Genomic DNA, 13,444 nt, shown 5'->3' on the forward strand with positions numbered 1-13,444 from the left:
CAAAAAAGTGTAGCAAATGCTTGGGGAGCTGAGAACTGAATAACTGGGTTTACAGAAGGAGAGAGAGCTGATGGAAGATGAGACAGAAGTTACAATTTGAATTAAGAGGGTTGAATGCCTACTAAAATAAAGCTACCAATATTCCCTACAGGACTACAACAGAACCCAGAGTTCACATATCATCACATTCCAATGTCCAGGATACAATCCAAAATTACCTGACATTCAAAGAAAAGAACAAGGATATATGGTCAATTATCAAGGGGGAAAAAAATCAAGAGATATCGATGCTAAAATAAAGCAGATGTTCGACTTACCAAAGACTTTCAAGCAACTAGACAACTATGCTCCATGAGGTAAAGAAAAACACATACGAAGTAAGTAAAAAGACGGAAACATAAACAGAGAAATGGAAATTATAAAAAATAACTAAAAATTTTAGAACTGAAAAATACCACAAATTCACTGGATGATCTCATTGGCAAAAAGGACATGACAAAGAAAAGGTTATGAACCTGAAGACAGCTCAACAGAAATTATCCAATCTAAAAAACACAAAGAGAGAAAGAAGATTGAAACAAAAATAAATGGAACCTAGGGGCCTGTGGAACAGTTTCAAAATATCTAAGTAAGTATAACTGGAATCCCAGAAAAAGTGAATAGATTGGGGCAGAAAAAAATAACTGAATAATGACCAAACTTTCAAAATTTGATTAAATATATAAATTTAGAGAATTCAAGCTCAGCATACACAAATTAAAACCATGTCTAGACACATCATAAACAAACTGCTGAAAACCAAAGGCTGAACACACACACACACACACACACACACCTTGAAAGCAGCTGGGGAAAAAAGATGCAGTGAGGAATGGTTGCCTGGGGAATGTGGGTAAAGGTGGTGGGGCAGTGTGGGAAGGACTGCACACCTGTTACCTTGGGCAAGTTACTTAACTGTTCATCTGTTTTCTCATTTGCAAAATGAGGAAAATAACAGTAAATGCCTTGTAAGTCAGGTGGATTAAAAGAGATATCTGTGTAAGGCATTTAGCATAGTCCCTAGTGTAAAGTAAAATTTCAGCAAATTTTGCTATCATTATTTTTTAAAGTTGTAAGTACAAAGATTAATAAAAGATAAATGTAAACATTTATAAATATCAGAAGAGATTAGGAAAATAAAACAGCAAAGGAAGTGCATCATGTTGATAAACACAACAGATATAACCAAATACACATAATATTTGTACATTACCAGTCATACGAATAAATACCAATGGGCTTAACTCATTATTAAAAGAAAAAGATTTGGACAAGTTCTTTATATAAAAGATACATCTAAGAAAATGTGAATCAGAAAGGCTAAAAATAAAGGGGTAAAAAAAAGATATGAGAGGCAAATGAAAGCAGTAATATCAGGGTTGTAGATCTCCTCCTTCCGCATCTCCAATTTCTGAGCCAGATGAGTGTTTTGCTCCACTTCATTATCTAAACTGAAGTTTACATAGGTTTCAGTTTATCCTTGTGAGTTCTAGCTCATGTTTGCACGTTCTTTCTGGTTTGCCCTTGTTCTCTGCTACTTTATATCCATCTTTCCTTCAACCGCCTGACCTGCCATCAGGAGATATAATTGGCCAACAATTACAACTTTAATTCCAAACCAAAGCACAAGAACATATACACACACACTTCTGCTTGAAGACCGTGAAAAGTTAGCAAACTCAGGTAGGTTGCAGGAGCACACAGAAGCAACAGCCTCACATATACTGGTTAGCCATGTAGCTCCAATAACACACGGTCAACTACCTAAAACGAATCCCCTATTAGTTCTCTCATTATTATCCCCAGTTGTTGTGCTTCTCTGATCAAACTATGACTAATATACCAAAACTCTAATCCCTAGTTTTAGTGTTGGCACTACATGTGTAAAATCTCCATCCATCCATTAGCAGTTTCCCTACTTACCTATGATTCCCTTGATCTCCCTATAGTAGATTCACCAGAAAGGGCACATGTGCACAGTATTCTCTGAGTTTTTGGACATTCAAACTGTTTTTCTTTAACCTTGATTGATTCTTAAAGGACAAATGGTTGGATATAATCTTTTTGGTTTATGATTTACACTCATTACGATTTCTGAAATGTCACTGTACTGTTGCCTTGCTTTGTAAGTTATTTGTGAAAAGCATGGTCAGTCTAACTTAAATGTCTTTGTAAATTACCTTTTTTGTTTTTCAATGTTTAAAAGATAATAATTTTACTAGGATACTACTTGGACTGTTCTGGGTCAATTTTCCCTAGTACCTGGTAGGCCCTTTCAATATGTAGATTCAAGGTTTCTTTTCTTTCCAGAAAGTTTTCTTGATTCTAATTTAGATATTTGCTCCAGTCAGCTGTTCTGATTTTCTTGAGGGTCTCCAAGTAGTCTTATGTTGGACCTCCTCTGCCTGTTTTCCAATTCAATCATTTTTTTCTTTAAACCTTTTAACTTTTTTTTTTTAAGCTCATTTTCATTCTCTGGGGTTCTCCCCCCTGCTTTTAATGCCCCTTAATAAATTTTTATACAAATTTATTGTCCCTTGGATAAACTTAGTTTTCATTTGTAATACAATTTTGAATTTGCATTTTCTTTTCTGGATTCAGTTAACACTCCTTTCCTTTTTTCTTTTTTGTCCATTTCTTAGTTTTCCAATTTGTGATTCAAGCTGTTTTTTTCATTACTCCTAAATGCTGACTGAGGATATTTAATCCAATATGAAGGAAGGTGTTACAGTTTTGTCAATTTTGTGATTGTTAGAGAATCTGTATCAACATTTTAACTCTGAATTGCACCTTCAACATTTTTTGCAGTAGTTTTTATATAGGTGTGATCTGCTTTTTTCTATTCCTCTTCATTTTGTGAACAGGGTTCCTAGTTTGAGAGCGCCCTCTTCTGACAGTTCCCTTTTTCTGGGCAGTTTCATTTATGAATAGCATGGGTGGAAGGAGGGGTTGGTATATCTTCTTTCTCTTTTGTTTCCATTAGAACCTTAGCTTTTCCCTTGTATTTCCTTCTTTCCCTTCAGTGGCCTGTCTCCAAGGGAAACCACATCTTTCCGAGATAGCTGATTATCTCCCAGGAGCAATGCTTCTCTGAGGCTTCCCTAGTCCTGCACTCTTTTAAGAGCTGGTGATATGGTCTAGTATATCCAAACCTGTGTTCAGTATTTTATACTTTGTATTGGAGCTTCTCTTTCTGGAGGTAAGGATACTATTCTATTTGTGCTTTGTCTAAGTACTCTGAATCACTCTACTTATTCTCATGGAGTCTTTTAAGTCTCTCCTATACTTGTTCTTGGCATCCATAGACTTACAGCAATAGAACCTTTATGGGAATTTAGTTTATTTCTGAACTTACATGTAATGTGAAGCCATGATATTCTCTGTCTCCTAGTATCGTGAAATGCAGGGCCAAGTGTAGTTTTACTTGCTCTCCCCTTTTTTATTGTTTGGAACAGAGGGGAGGGACAGTGGGGAGATTCAACATCAGGTGGCCACCATCCTCCTCCAAACCCAGAAGTAGCAGAGATAGATTCTTTTTAATAATTAGGTTTATTGACACATAATTATTTACATTAATCTTTCATACTTTAAATTTAATTGAGTATAAAACCAGAAACTGGTATAAAAATAGGAGTATAGTATAAAATAGAAGTATTTCCAATAGTATAAAAACAGAAGTACTTCCAATACGATAAAGAATAAGGAAAAAATGCCTACTATCTCTACTATTGTTTAACAATAAATTGGGGTGGGTTGTGGGGGATTAGCCAACATAATTAGACAAGTGAAATCAATTAGAGGCATAAGACTGAAAAATTTCTATATGGAGATATAACAGTATATCAAGAAAAGTCCAGAGATTCAATTATAAAACTAAGTCAAATAATAAAAGATTCAGGGCTAGGTGCAGTGGCTCATGTCTGTAATCCCAACACTTTGGGAGGCTGAGGCCGGCAGATCACCTGAGGTCGGGAATTCGAGACCAGCCTGACCAACATGGAGAAACTCCGTCTCTACTAAAAATACAAACTTAGCCAACCGCCATGTAATCCCAGCTACTCGGGAGGCTGAGGCAGAAGAATTGCTTGAACTTGGGAGGCGGACGGTGCAGTGAGCCGAGATCGTGCCAGTGCACTCCAGCCTGGGCAATAAGAGCAAAACTCCGTCTCAAAAAAAAAAAAAAAAAGAAGATTCAGGAAGATAGAATACATAATTAACATGGAAATCAATAGCTTTTATATACTCAAACAATAACTAGTTAGGGGATATAATGGCAGACAAAACTCCATGTACAATAAACAGCCATATAAACATAAGATTAACCCAGCTCAAAAATGCATCTTAAAATTATACCAAGATACCATTTCCTATCTATTAGATTGGTAAAAATTAAAAAGTATGTCAAAACATTTTATTGAAGCAGCAACTAAGAAAGAAGTACATTCACACACTGCTAGTAGAAATACAAACTGGTACAACTTTCCTGATGGAGAATTAGGCAATATCTAACGAAACTACATATTTACTTAACTTTGACCCAACAATGCCACATCTAGGAATTTATCCTTAAGCGATTCCACCAGCAAGACAAAAGCATACCCACAAGATTATTTATTGCTTATAATTGCTAAATATGGAATGATCTAAGAGCCAACACACAGGATAGGAGAGTGGCTGAATGAGGTATGGCACACACACAGTGGAGTACTATGCAGCTATTTTTAAAAGTCAAGAAGTTCTCTATGAACTGTTATGAAGTGACTCCCGGGATAAATTTTTACATGAAAAAAGCGAATGTATAAAAATGTCTACAGTATGTCACGTTTTGTTTTCAAAAAGAAAAAAAGGAAATTTTAAAAAATATAGGACAGAAATGGGAAGGCAGGAACAGTCAGAAGGGATGGGTGGATAGAATAAGTATCTGTTTCTTCCTCACTATGAACACCATATTGTCTTACACACTGAAAAACAAAGTCAACAAAGATAGGGAGGGGGACTTAAAATGAAATACAAATAGAAAAAAATAAATCTAACTATACTTCAAATGAATAACATAATCTAATGGGGGAAGCTGAGAAGTGGGCTGGAATAGCCTAAGTAATTTCTGAATTATTTGAGAGACTAGAAGCAAAAACACCATAGTAGCAATGAGCACATCTAGTTCCCAGACCTTGGTTTCTCAACACCATTCCCTACTAAAAGGAATCAAAGCCCCTTAGAGAAATAGCTGACTCCGGGTTGGACTGGAAAAACATAAGATACATCTGGAAATATTTTAGTGTGATTAGTAAGGAAGGGCTCAAAAAATGACAAAGAAATGCCAAAAGAACACAGAACACAGCCTGAAGGGGATCCTATTAGTCAAATCTTGGACAATTTGAACACGAAAATAAATTATCACAGTAATGATTTATAACCCAGTGAATTTTAAATAAGAACCCATGAGTTAAATCCATACACATTTTATGTACGTTTTATATATATGTAATATTTATCATAAAATGTTATCATGTATCACACATATTTTCCTTCTGATGAATATATCCCAACATTTCCTTGAAGAAGTGATGACTGAAGTGAGATGTGAATGATGAGGTGTTAGGTGCAGAGAACACTGAAGGAGATTCCAGGGAAAGACAACAGCACCTACAAAGAGGAAGCATGAAAGATAGAAGAAACTTAAGAAGGTAAGTGACTAGGCACAGAGAACAAGGAAGAACGTGGGACAAAATGAGAATAAACATACAGATGGGATCAGTCTTGTAAGTCATGGTAAAGATTTGTATCTTTATCCTAAGAAAAACAGGATGTCATATGAAGAATGAAGTGCAACTTTCAAAGATATTTCAAACTAAACTCACAACCTTCCCCTCCAAATATGACCTTTTCAGTGTTTCCTGTCACTGAATGGCACCATCATCCATCCAATTATACAAGCAAAAAACCAATATAGGACATCTCTGTAATAACCAATCAGCCCTCTCTCATCATCCATACTTAATCCACAATCAAGTCCTATTGCTCTTATCAGCTATGACTGGTTTCAAGTTGTTATTCGATCTCACAGAGAGCACAACAGCCTTGTCACAGATTTCCCATATACATTCTTGTCCACCATGGAGTTATCCACCCTGAAGTCACTGATCTTTTAAAAACACAAATCTGATCATGTCACCTTGTTGCAGAAAATCCTTCATTGGCTTTCAATTGTTTCTAGTATAACAAATCTCATCTCTCCAGCATCTTCTCCACACCCTTTTCCTCCTGCAGTATATTCTAGGACTTCCTTTGGTTCCTCAATAATATCATTACTCCTTTTGCTTTACAGGGTTGACATATAGTGTTCCCTCTGACTGGAATGTTCTCATCTGCTTTCACCTACTAAAGGCACATTGTCTTTTAGAACTGAAGTTCAATTTTTACTTTCATAAGAAAGATTTCTTCCAGATTAAACTCTATAATGTCATCATAGGAGCCTATAATTTTTTCTATAGATCACTAATCAGAAATTATAAAAATACGTATGTGATTATTTAATTATATGCCTTCTCGTTAGACTATAATGCCTACTAATTACATAGTGCCCATGCATGTTTTATTATTCTCCAGCACAGTGCCTAGTACATAAGCAGAAAACGAATGATTTCACAGGACATAAATACTGAAGGAATTTATAAATCTGTATAATAAACCATATCATATTGTCCAAATAGGAGATCTATATTGATGTACATAGAAATACAATTGCCAAATATCCACTCCCATTTTTTTCTGTAAGAATCTCAATATTCAGATTTTTCTTAAATTATTTTGCTTTTTCTGTTAATCATGAATAGTAAAAAGCGGATGTAAAAGATTCTTCCATTTAGGAATCCTTTGCCAATATAGGGATCAAAATTACTCCATTTAAGAGAAAATACAGAAGAAAGGAAAGAAGAGAGGGAGACAGGAAAGAGGGAGAGAAGAGGGTAAGGAGGAATGGAATGAGGGAAGGAGAAACTGTATCAAAAATTATAACTTCCTTCTTTTCAGTGAAGTAAAACAACAACAACAAAAACCACACATACACGGTGGCTCAGGCTATCTGTAATATCAGCACTTTGGGAGGCTGAGGCAGGCAGATCACTTGAGCCCAGGAGTTCATGGCTGCTGTGAGCTGTGACCGCACCACTGAACTCCAGCCCAGGCAACAGAGTTAGATCTTGTCTCTGACTAACAAACAAAAAACATGATAAATACATAACTGCTTCTAAAATATTAGTAATAAAACCACTTTTTAAAATACATATTTTTAAAGCTTCAAAGGTCTTATTGAGAGATGTGTACTTCTAAGTGCACTCAATTACAATTGTATATACTATAGTAGAACGTGTAGTTTAATCACAGGCAATGTAAAAACCTAGCTAAATGCAAGGATTGAGACTATTTGAGGCATTCTTGAAAGATGTTTAAAAAAAAAAAAAAAACACATACACCTGTAATGGTGACATTCTGAGATCCAGAAGACAACCATGGCTTCACTAGACAAAAAGGATGAGACGATGATTCCAGGCAGAGGGAACAGTGTCAAGGTGTTAAAGCAAGAGGAATGACGATACTTAGGAACTGAAGGAAAGCCAGGGAGGCTAGAACAGCCTTGAGGAAGGATGAGAAGGGTGTGGAAAAGATGCTGGAGAAGCAAAATTTTCGTTTTTATACTAAGAACAATGGAAACATGAAAATGAAAGGATCAAAATCACTGAACACTAAACTGGGAAAGAAATAAGAAGCAAATTTGAAAGCATATCAAACACTGATGTCAGGCTGTTGTCCACACTAAACATCTGCAAATGTGCCATAAATTGGCAATGTTTTCATAGTACTTTATTTAAGAACACAGAACAATACATAGATGAACTACTGAATAAAGAAAATATAAAGTGTGTGCAGAAAGAGTTAACATAGTAACCCTGACTGCTATCCTTTAAAAGGTGTGCAGACAAGATTGGCTCTTGCCTGGCTTCTGGGAGCTTAGATTTCGGGAGGGTTTTCACCATTCCTAGAACTGATAAGAGTGGCTCACTATGCCTAAAATGTTTGTACAAACAACACAGTTTATGCTGAATACCTGCTTTCCTTCTGAGAGTCTGGACTTTTGAAACATGACAGCAGGCAGAAGCTGCCTACATGACCAGCCCCCAATAAAAGCCTTGGTTATTTCTGAGCTTCTCTGGTTGGCAACATCCCGAATGTGCTGTCACAACACATTGCTGAGGAAATTAAGAGCATCTTGGGTTGACTCCACTGAAAGAAGACTCTAGAATCTTGTACCTGGTCTCCCTTCAACTAGCTCCATGCATCTTTTCCCTTTCCTGATTCTGCTTGGTATCTTTTTGCTATAATATAGCCATGAGTGCAACTATATCTTTTGAGTAGTTGATTCAGTACAACTGAATCTTGTGAGTGAGTACTCCTAATGAAAACTATCAAACCTGGTGGAGGAGCTGGTGGGGTGGCGAGGTTTGAGAACCATGACACAAAGTGAAATTACATACAGACTTATTTAAAGGCTTAGTTTTACTCTAAAATTAAAAGTGCATTCTTCTAATTTTAATAAAGTATAAAACAGAAAAAAGCATAGACTACCTGACAATACTAGCATTTACTCAATAGTAATATGAAATTCAGATTTTTAGAAGTCTGATTTAGTTATACATTAACATAACATACACCTAGCAATCACATTAAAATACACAAGGTTTTCCTAATAGATGCTTTCCTATAAAACAAAAGTGCTTTTCCTTAGATAATAGCCATTATGTTCAATTTCAGTACCATATAATAACATACCATTAATGTACACACCATAAATAAAAAACTTAGAAGCTCTCAAGTAGAAAACGGTTGCAGTTTAACATAAATATGGACTAAGTTATTACTAATTAATAACAATCTTAGGGCATAATTACTTCTTTTAAAATGTTTAAACATCAGAACAATTCATTACTATTAAATACGTTTTGCTTTTTGCTTTCACATTTTTTGGCATTTGCAATTTCTCATTCACTACTGTGAAAGTGGCACTGCCCCCTATTACAAACCCGTGTTTAAAAGCTGATTTAGAGGAAGCAAGTTGATTATGAAATTGGACCTCTTTCAAGGTGTTTTGAATTAAGAAACACTTCCTTATTCAGTGGAGCATTTTTGGTTTTATGGAATTTTAAATATGCTGCTAAATGTCACTTCAAGAACATAAATAGCACTGCTGCAGATACATTCAGAAGTACATCAAATAGTAATGGGAGAAGACATTTAACTACAAAAAAAGCAAATTTAGTTTAGGGACTTAGTGACACCTTATTGAGCTGTCATGTGATCATTTCTGGGTATGTCCGCTTTTATGAATATGAACTGAACTTATCTTGCAATCAATATAAAAATCTTTTATTATCAGGATTTTCATATAGCAGCATATTACAAAAGTAATGTTTCTTTGAAATACAATGTTGAGACTACTTACAAAATATTTTTAATGGTTAAAAATTTATTCCACTATGTAACAAACCTGCATGTTCAGCACATGTACCCCAGAACTTAAAGTAAAAAAAAAAAAAAAGGAGGTTCATGTTATATTTAAAAAAAAGAAAGCCTCTATGAACACGCATCACAATAGCATTCTCAACTATTTCTCATGCTTTTCCTTTTTTCCAATATTCTTCACAAACCTGCGGCAAATTAAAGAAAAAGTTCTATGGTAATCTCAAAAAAATATATATTTCACAAACGATATTCTAACAGCAAAATACAGAAAAACACTAGTCAGTATTCTCTACCACACTAACAAGTGAGTTATTGGGCCAGCAAATCATACCCAGTAATATGCTAATAAACCAGCTCTTTCATACGGTGAGAGGAATAGGGGATGAAAAGCGATTTTTAAAACCTCTGATTTGTAGCATTTGTTGATTTCCATGGTCTAAATACTAGCACTACAGCTGATTTCAAGATTACCACTGGCTCATAAAATTTCTTACATATTTAACAAATGGCTCTCACCAGCCTACAGGAGCCAGCTCCAACACACCACTGACTATTCCCTTCCTAGTGGTGCACAATTCTGACCTTGTAAGGTTCATTTTTAAAATAGTTGTTAAAACTTGTTAAATCTTGGCTCACTGCAACCTCTGCCTCCTGAGTTCAAGCAATTCTCCTGCCTCAGCCTCCCTAACAGTTGGGATAACAGGTGCGCACCACCACGCCCAGCTAATTTTTGTATTTTTAGTAGAGACGGGGTTTCACCATGTTGGCCAGGATGGTCTCCATCTCTTGACCTCATGATCCACCTACCTTGGCCTCCCAAAGTCCTGGGATTATAGGTGTGAGCCACCGCGCCCGGCCGATTTTTGTGTTCTTACACTTTCTTCCATAAAATTGATTATTTTAACCATTTGTAAGTGTACAGTTCAGGGTATTTAGTACATTCCTATTGCTGTGCAACCATCGCCATCCTCCATCTCCAGAACTCATTTCATCTTGCAAAACTAAAAATGTACCCACTACACAATAGCTCTGCATTCTCCCCCTCACTAGTCACTAGCAATTACCATTTTACTTTCTGTCTCTATGATTCAGACTACTCTAAGCACCCTGTATAAGTGAAATTATGCAGTATTTGAATTTTTATGTGTGGCAAAAATTGTGAATTTTTTCACCTAGCATAATGTCCTCAGTTCATCCATGTTGTTAGAATTTCCTTCCAAGGCTGAATAATATTCCATTATACGCATATACCACATTTTCCTTACCTATGATCCATCAATGGACACTTAGGCTGTTTCTAAATCTTGGCTATTGAGAATAATGCTACTAGATGTAGGTCTATTCAGGTTTTCTATTTCTTCATAGTTTAGTCTTAGTAGGTGTTGTTTCCAGAAATTTGTCTATTTCATCTAGGTTATCCAATTTGTTGGTGTACAATTGCTCATAGTACTCTTATAATCCTTTTTGCTTCTGTAGAATCAGTAGTAATGTTCCCATTTTCATTCCTGATTTTAAAAATTTGAGTCTTCTTTTTTCTTAGTCTAGCTAGCTAAAGAAATTTTTCTGGTACTTTCAGAGAATCAACTTTTGGTTGGTTGTACCCAAACTGATCTTTTCTATTATCCATTTTGTTTCTCCCTGCTTGAATCTTTATTTTCCTTCCTTCAGTTAGCTTTGGGTTTAGTTTGTTTTTCTTTTTCTAGATACTTAAGGTGTAAATTTTGATTAAGATATTTGTTTTTTAATATAAGCATTTATAACCATAAATTCTTCCCTAGCCCTGTTTTCACCATGTGCCGTAAGTTTTGTCACATTTTGCTTTCATTTTTCTCTAAGTATTTTCTAATAATTACCTATGTGTTTTCTTCTTTGGTCCACTGGTTATTTAAGAGTGTGCTCTTTAGGCCAGGCGCAGTGGCTCAAGCCTGTAATCCCAGCACTTTGGGAGGCCGAGGCGGGCGGATCACGAGGTCAGGAGATCGAGACCATCCTGGCTAACACAGTGAAACCCCGTCTCTACCAAAAATACAAAAAAAAAAATTAGCCGGGCGTGGTGGCGGGCGCCTGTAGTCCCAGCTACTCGGAGGCTGAGGCAGGAGAATGGCATGAACCCGGGAGGCGGAGCTTGCAGTGAGCCGAGATCGCGCCACTGCACTCCAGCCTGGGCGACACAGGGAGACTCCGTCTCAAAAAAAAAAAAAAAAAAAAAAAAGAGTGTGCTCTTTGATTTCCACAAATTTGTGAATTTTCCAGTTTTCCTTTGGTTATTGTTTTCTAACTTCATTTGCGATCAGAAAAGATACTTTATCTTTAAAAAAATCCACTGAAATTAACTTGTGCCATTAACTTATGGTCTATCCTGGAAAATGTCCCATATGCAATCCTGTTGTTGTTGGGTAGTGTTCTCTTGTTGGGGAGAGTGTCCTGTATATATTAGGTACAATTCTCCAACTACTATTGTAGAATTGTCTATTTCTCCCCTCAATTCTGTCAATTTTTGCTTCATATATTTTGTCTGTTATTAAGTGCCTAAGTGTTTATAATCATTGTATCATCTACATATTTTTTTTTTATTTTTTAATAAATGAAGTATTGCTGTGTTACTTAGGCTGGTCTCCTACTCCTGGCCTCAAGTGATCTTCCTGCCTCAGCCTCCTGAGTAGCTGGGATTACAGGTGCAATCCGTGCTCGGCCTGGGCTTTTTATTAGTATATAATGCCCTTCTTTGTCTCTTGTAACCTTTTTAGATTTAAAGTCCATTTTGTCTGATACTAACATAGCCATCCTAGCTCTCTTTTAGTTACTATTTGCATAGAATATCCTTTTCCATCCTTTCTATTTTAACCTGTTTGTATCTTTGGATCTAAAGTGAGTCTCTTGAAGAGAACATATAGTTGGAATATGTTATTTATTCATTCTGCCAATTTCTACCTTTCAATTAGAGGGCGCAATCCATTTACATTTAAAGTAATTATTGGCCAAGAGGGACTTATCTGTCATTTGGCCATTTGTTTTCTACATGCCTTAGAGCTTTTTTGTCCCTCATTTCCTACAGTACTGTCTTTTTTTGTTTGGTTGTCTTTTATTTTGTAGTGAAACATTTAAATTCTTTTATTTCATTTTGTGTATGCTCTTTAGCTTTTTTTTTTTTTTTGTAAGCAGGGGAATTACATTTAACATCTTAAAGTTATTACACTCTAATTTGAATTTATGCCAGCTTCAATAACATACAAAAACTCTGCTCCTTTAATACCTCCATCCCATCCCTTTCAGTTGTTGATAGCCCCAAATTATATCTTTGTACACTGTATCTCCAAATACATAAACTAATAATTACTTTAATGCATTAGTTTCTTAAATTACATAGAAAACAGGCCAGGCGCAGTGGCTCATGCCTTTAATTCCAGCCAGCAGTTTGAGAAGCCAAGGTGGGCGGATCACCTGAGGTCAGGCATTCCAGACCAGCCTGGCCAACATGGCAAACCCTGTCTCTACTAAAAAAAATACAAAAACTAGCTGGGTATGGTGGCAGGCGCCTGTAATCCCAGCTACTTGGGAGGCTGAGGCAGAAGAATTGCTTGAGCCTGGGAGGCAGAGGTTGCAGTGAGCCGAGATTGTGCCACTGCACTCCAGCCTGGGGAATAGAGCGAGACTGTTTCAAAAAAAACAAACAAACAAAAATTACATAGAAAACAAAATGTGATGTTACAATAACATTAGCTTTTAGAATAATTTTAAAAATATAGTAGTCTCTTAAATCATGTAGAAAACAAAAAGTTGAGTTAAACACCATTGTTACAGTAACACTAGTTTTTATACTTGCCCACGTATTTACTTTTACTGAGATCTTTATTTCTTCACAGGCTTCAAATTATTGTCTAGTGTC

At 36.0% G+C, this 13,444-nt stretch overlaps 1 protein-coding gene across 4 annotated transcripts in view; it reads right to left on the reverse strand.

The window, feature by feature from the left end:
- NHLRC2 (NHL repeat containing 2) overlaps positions 1-13,444 on the reverse strand; it is a 67,330-nt gene that overhangs the window by 46,655 nt on the left and 7,231 nt on the right. The window contains exon 1 of one of the 4 annotated variants that reach the window (XM_033182193.1): positions 1,253-1,274. The exons of the other annotated variants lie outside the window; for them this stretch is intronic. Within the exon in view, the coding sequence (XP_033038084.1) occupies positions 1,253-1,259 (7 nt within the window). The 5' untranslated portion in view covers positions 1,260-1,274. Of the gene's footprint in view, positions 1-1,252; positions 1,275-13,444 lie in introns of those variants that run through there. 4 annotated transcript variants of the gene reach the window in all.

The sequence above is a fragment of the Trachypithecus francoisi genome, unplaced genomic scaffold, assembly GCF_009764315.1.
Source record: "Trachypithecus francoisi isolate TF-2019V2 unplaced genomic scaffold, Tfra_2.0 Contig01579, whole genome shotgun sequence".
Taxonomy (NCBI): Eukaryota; Metazoa; Chordata; class Mammalia; order Primates; family Cercopithecidae; genus Trachypithecus; species Trachypithecus francoisi.